The sequence below is a fragment of the Mizuhopecten yessoensis genome, unplaced genomic scaffold, assembly GCF_002113885.1.
Source record: "Mizuhopecten yessoensis strain PY_sf001 unplaced genomic scaffold, ASM211388v2 scaffold6877, whole genome shotgun sequence".
In the NCBI taxonomy this organism is placed as follows: Eukaryota; Metazoa; Mollusca; class Bivalvia; order Pectinida; family Pectinidae; genus Mizuhopecten; species Mizuhopecten yessoensis.
Window position 1 is genome coordinate 51,283 of NW_018406769.1, and position 6,000 is coordinate 57,282.

Below are 6,000 nucleotides of genomic sequence, written 5' to 3' on the forward strand. Positions count from 1 at the left end.
CTTGACAGTGTTACGTTTTACATTTGACAGTGTTACGTTTTACACTTGACAGTGTTACGTTTTACATTTGACAGTGTTACGTTTTACACTTGACAGTGTTACGTTTTACATTTGACAGTGTTACGTTTTACACTTGACAGTGTTACGTTTTACATTTGACAGTGTTACGTTTAACACTTGCCAGTGTTACGTTTAACACTTGACAGTGTTACATTTTACACTTGTCAGTGTTACGTTTTACACTTGACAGTGTTACGTTTTACATTTGACAGTGTTACGTTTTACATTTGACAGAGTTACGTTTTACATTTGATAGTGTAACGTTTTGTCAACCAGCATTGTTACTGTTTATAATCGGAATGTTCTGAAATGCCATGTTTATAGTTTGTTAATTTGATTTTTTTGCCCAAAATGTTTTTTTTTTACCCGCAAATGCTTCTCATAGCCTGCAATGCTACATCGTAAAGTTTAAAATAACAGTAATATTACCTGATTAAATTTATCTGAGGTTTTTCATTGTGCACTCGGCAATATTTCTGTTTAGTCAATCAGTGTTACCAATTAGCAAGTTTAAGATCGCAAAGTACGAATCAGTAATTCTATATTTACTTAATTAGAATTGGTAATAATGTTAAGCGTCTCCTCGGCAAGTATCAACTGATAGGTAAGGTATCGTGGTCTATGCACGCCACGGTGTAGGTATCGTGATGGTAGGTATCCAGTGACCTCCACGGTGTAGGTATCGTGATGGTAGGTATCCAGTGACCTCCACGGTGTAGGTATCGTGATGGTAGGTATCCAGTGACCTCCACGGTGTAGGTATCGTGATGGTAGGTATCCAGTGACCTCCACGGTGTAGGTATCGTGATGGTAGGTATCCAGTGACCTCCACGGTGTAGGTATCGTGATGGTAGGTATCCAGTGACCTCCACGGTGTAGGTATCGTGATGGTAGGTATCCAGTGACCTCCACGGTGTAGGTATCGTGATGGTAGGTATCCAGTGACCTCCACGGTGTAGGTATCGTGATGGTAGGTATCCAGTGACCTCCACGGTGTAGGTATCGTGATGGTAGGTATCCAGTGACCTCCACGGTGTAGGTATCGTGATGGTAGGTATCCAGTGACCTCCACGGTGTAGGTATCGTGATGGTAGGTATCCAGTGACCTCCACGGTGTAGGTATCGTGATGGTAGGTATCCAGTGACCTCCACGGTGTAGGTATCGTGATGGTAGGTATCCAGTGACCTCCACGGTGTAGGTATCGTGATGGTAGGTATCCAGTGACCTCCACGGTGTAGGTATCGTGATGGTAGGTATCCAGTGACCTCCACGGTGTAGGTATCGTGATGGTAGGTATCCAGTGACCTCCACGGTGTAGGTATCGTGATGGTAGGTATCCAGTGACCTCCACGGTGTAGGTATCGTGATGGTAGGTATCCAGTGACCTCCACGGTGTAGGTATCGTGATGGTAGGTATCCAGTGACCTAAGCGTGATATTATAATCATTGACAGGTAATGGTAAAGATAATTGGGACTCACCCTCATGGGAAACACTGATCACCATTAGTAGATATATAATGTTAATATGACAAATCACCACGACCTATAGGTGATGTCGACACTACTTAGTTCTGTAGAGAGCGGCAAAACCTTCACTAATCCTTTTCCTAAAATAGATCATTATCAACACTGCTATTCAAATACAATGTATCATTTCGTGGTAGTATGTTTTATTCATTAACATCAAATCAGATGGGCATCTAAATGCAATGAAGAACAGAAAGTAATTGATATTATCATGTTCAAAAGTATTTCCATTTTCGCCTGATTCATGTAGGTAAATTTTTAACTTACTTAATTTCAGGCTAGAGTCAATGAAATACCGATTATCGATTGAATATGTAGGCTTAATACGTGGAATAAACTGTGTTGAAGGGAAGCGGATCTTTATAGACCTGACCTACTACGAAACGCGCTATCGACATACATAATAAATGAATAAATACTCATTTCATAACATAATTCGGGAAAAAGTTTTACTGCTTATTAAAATGAATATAACATTACGTATTATCAGTTATCATAAGATCTATATAAATACCTATGTGATCATTGAACTATTAGATACAGTGTATATGATATGTGTATGATAAATCTCCCTCAAAGAGTATGTACGGTAAGAGTGTGAAAAACATAGATGTCTTTATATCAGCTTTGTTCATTATATAGTGATTCTGTTGCTCAGTTAATAATTGAAACAAAATATTTATATTCCTATTGCCTATTCTCAACTGTAATATATTAGTTTTAAGTTTACGCCACAAAGAATATGTATAATACGGTGAACATAATATAGGAAACGCCACCTGTATATTGAAGATGTACCCAAGACACACACGTGGGCCCGTACCTTCAAATGTCGGTAATTGACACAGCTTGCCAAAAATGAATTACACTACACCATACTAAACTACTGCTAAAACGGAAGGAGAGGGGCATAAAGCCTTGATGATCATATGAATTTCAAACATTACAGAAGTACTGGTTTATTTCATTATATAAAAAGTGAAGTGTGTCTATTATGAACCATGCCACTGAACAAATGAGATAACTGTGGCCATCAAGGTTACGGCAAACCTCGGCGACTAAACGGTTCCCTCAACAGAGTCTACCACGTTGTATCTTGACAGATAAACCTTACACATGGGACTGGACCTTTACAATCTGGTAATAGATACAACACAGGTACAGGTCGTAAATAGATAGCACTGCATCATACAGCTGTTTCCTATATAGGATATCATGTTGTTGTAACTAAGGCGAAACTAATAGATAAAGTCACATGGCTATATTCACTTTTATATATACTATCTTATATGTTCTACAGGGAATATTATAATAAAAACCACGCATCTATTGTATAATTATGGTTGTAATAAAGCGTTATTTCGATATTTGTTTTTATCTTACGATGTCATGCATTGTATTGATGAATATAAGAAGAAAGGACGGTATTAAGTTTGAGATATTCAACTGTTTTACTGAGATATGTAAAAATGAAAATATTTACTTTTTGAACACCAGTAGACCAGTGGCAGCCATGTCCTCCCCAAGGATCAGCCAGCTCTGTTTCACAAGGCGCACTTGTTCCGACGTAAGATAGTTCTCTAGTTGTTGGGATGAGCGCTGCATCCTCACACTTCCAGACTGACTGCAACCCATTTTCACAAGGAATCCAGAATATTTAAAATTTACAACAGTATAAAGTTGTACTCAAATGCACATAAAAGGAACGTCGCACGACTGTGTCACTTCATCAATTGTAGAGTCGTTGCTGTAACTGACACAACTACACCGAACACCGCCAGAACGATGGGTGGTAAGTAATTATAGTACGTCCGCGCTATATTTGATTCCTCGACTTATATACTTGGCGTAACGATACTATCGATTTATAAACTTGTTTGTGTCAATAGTCTGTTTTATGACAAGTAACACACTAAAGGTAGATATATGATTATGCCACTAATTATAGAAGTGCATTGCTGTCACTCCGCAAAAGATTCCTTTTGAAAACTAGTTTTCAACTTTGTGTCAAAATCACGTACGATTCCAAGCAGTTTAATAAATGTAAGAGCAGACCATTTATAATCCTCGTAAAATGTTTCAAAGCGTTTCCTTTTTAAACCTAAATCATCAAAATTTAAGTCTGATTTAAAGCAAACGTATCGTGGAGCTAAAGCACAGTAGATCAAGTACTCAGTACCAGTGTAAGCGTGAGATATGCCAGGACTGTCGTCAATACGTGATGGACTTCCGTCTTGTGCGTGAGGCCTGAAAATAAATTATTAGTTGCTGATCCATTCGTTTCTCAATGTATGCATTTATATCTGTGTTAATGCCGCCATTAAAAGTTCCGATTTATAGCATACGTAGTTATAGTTAAAAGTAGCATACTAGTGTTATAACACCAGTAAAGAGTCTGGTGACACGAAGGCCTTAGTCTACACGCTCGCAAACATATACACAGACAGCTGGATTTCTCAGAATAACTAGATGTTCGATGGCTGATCTGACAGTAAGTGGAGGGAAGGTCGCAGCCGTTCGCTGAAGGGAGTCCTTTATCTGTATGATTACTGGAAAAAAAGGAAACAAAACAGGAAGATTACGAACGGTTTGTAGCGTTTATAAAGAAACAAAAGAAATGGCACTGCTTAATTACTTTCTACTCTTTAGATATTTTATGTTAGCTGTCCTTTTTGATTATGCTGTCTGGAAAATGTAAACAAAAAAGGAAAATTACGAAACGGTTGTAGTGTATGAAGAAACATTCTTTTGTCACTGCTAAATCGCATTTTTTTTCCAGGTATTTGGTGTCAGTTCCATCTAGCGTCGTATTGTGTCACACACTATAGCGTATAGTTTATGCATATACGCACGCTATTCTAGTTTTTCTGTGAACATGTAAACAAAACAGCTCTTGTGATCAACTTCAAATAAAAAATATGTTTTGATAATGACAAGCCAAGACACGTCACGTCATTGTGCGGCATTATTTCTGTGAAGTGAGAAATAAACCCGCGCCAACATTACTAGGTATTGCGTGACCAGTTCTAAATCCTGACATTGCTAAGTAACAATGAAGATTATCTTAATTTCAAGTAATTAGCAGAAACTTTTGAGATAAATATAAACAAGAAGTCCATTTGAATAAAAAACAATGAAACGGCAGTTTCACATAAAAAAGGCGTGAAATGATCGTGTTATTCAAAGTGTGATACAATTTCGAGTAGATAACATTCTCCATCCCTTTTAATAGTAGTATGAGCATGCGATTTCGACATAATCATGCTGTAATGCATATCTTTTTTTTTTTTACGACACCGTTATAGAAAAAAAAATGAATACATCATTCTGCTCGGTGGAAAAGAAGTAGGACAAATAACGAAATGTATGTTGATCTTCCCTATTTTTCCTTAAAAATAAAAGTACGTACAAATGATTACTCAGATGTGTTTATTATTTCGTGTAATTTGAAGAACATGCGATTTATGACATTAATTCAAAATCATTTCAACGACCAACCCGTGAAAGATGCGAAAATATACACACATTATCCACTGGATGTGTCTCTAACAAGAAAATATATAAAACCCAGAGCATTCATGTTAACATCAATTACGAAAGTTGAGGAATCATGTAAAATGTTTAGATACAATAATATGGCAATCATCTATTAAACTTCGCAGACTAAGATATTGTTGCATTTTTAAACACAAGTGCAAAAATTGAGGACACGATCCTAATTAGATATACTTACCCAACATACAGTGATGACGTTTGATGACGCGGTCCTATATTGATATGGCTACCTGGCATGAATGATGACGTTTGATGACGCGGTTCTATTGTAATATGGTCACGCTGCATAAGTGTTGACGTTTCATGGCGCAGTTGTTTTATTGCTGAGTTGCAATGTTTAAATAATAACGGCAGATGTCAGTTGTCAACCCCTATATGGGCAAAGATGAATTTATGTTTTCCTTGCATAGAATGGGCATGAACCTTTTATGTGCAGCAAAAAGTACAGTTTGTCTTCTTTTTTATTCTATTTCTGTTCCTGTGGTCGAAAGTTTAAGGAACGACTTATACTGTAAATTACAAAACAAACAAAAATGAATAATGAATATTGGTTAAATATTTTGTATATGAGCTCATGGACAAGGAAAGAAAAATAACTAGGAGAGACTGCAGTATGTGTGATGTATATAATAACTAGTTTAACAAAATAAATTGATGATAACTATGGCGATAAGAGTGCTACAAATATTACAATACCTAAAGATTATATTTACAGATAATGTGTAAATCTGGTAGATTTTGACACATACGGAGTGTACCTGTAATCAATAACAACATAGCAAATATTGATATACAGGGATGCTCAAATAATGAAACTATTCATTAGAAACTAATTAAGAATGTCAAGCATACTGCT

General features: G+C 36.7%; 1 protein-coding gene across 1 annotated transcript in view; it reads right to left on the reverse strand.

Moving 5' to 3' along the window:
- The window catches only part of LOC110452790 (neuroglobin-like), a 34,724-nt gene extending 29,371 nt beyond the window's left edge, over window positions 1–5,353 (reverse strand). Inside the window, exons 1-2 of the mRNA XM_021501466.1 lie at window positions 5,323–5,353; window positions 3,073–4,138 (exon numbers count right to left, since the gene is read on the reverse strand). Of these exons, the coding sequence (XP_021357141.1) occupies window positions 3,073–3,224 (152 nt within the window). The 5' untranslated portion in view covers window positions 3,225–4,138; window positions 5,323–5,353. The remainder of the gene's footprint in view (window positions 1–3,072; window positions 4,139–5,322) is intronic.
- Between the last annotated feature and the right edge of the window lie 647 nt (window positions 5,354–6,000).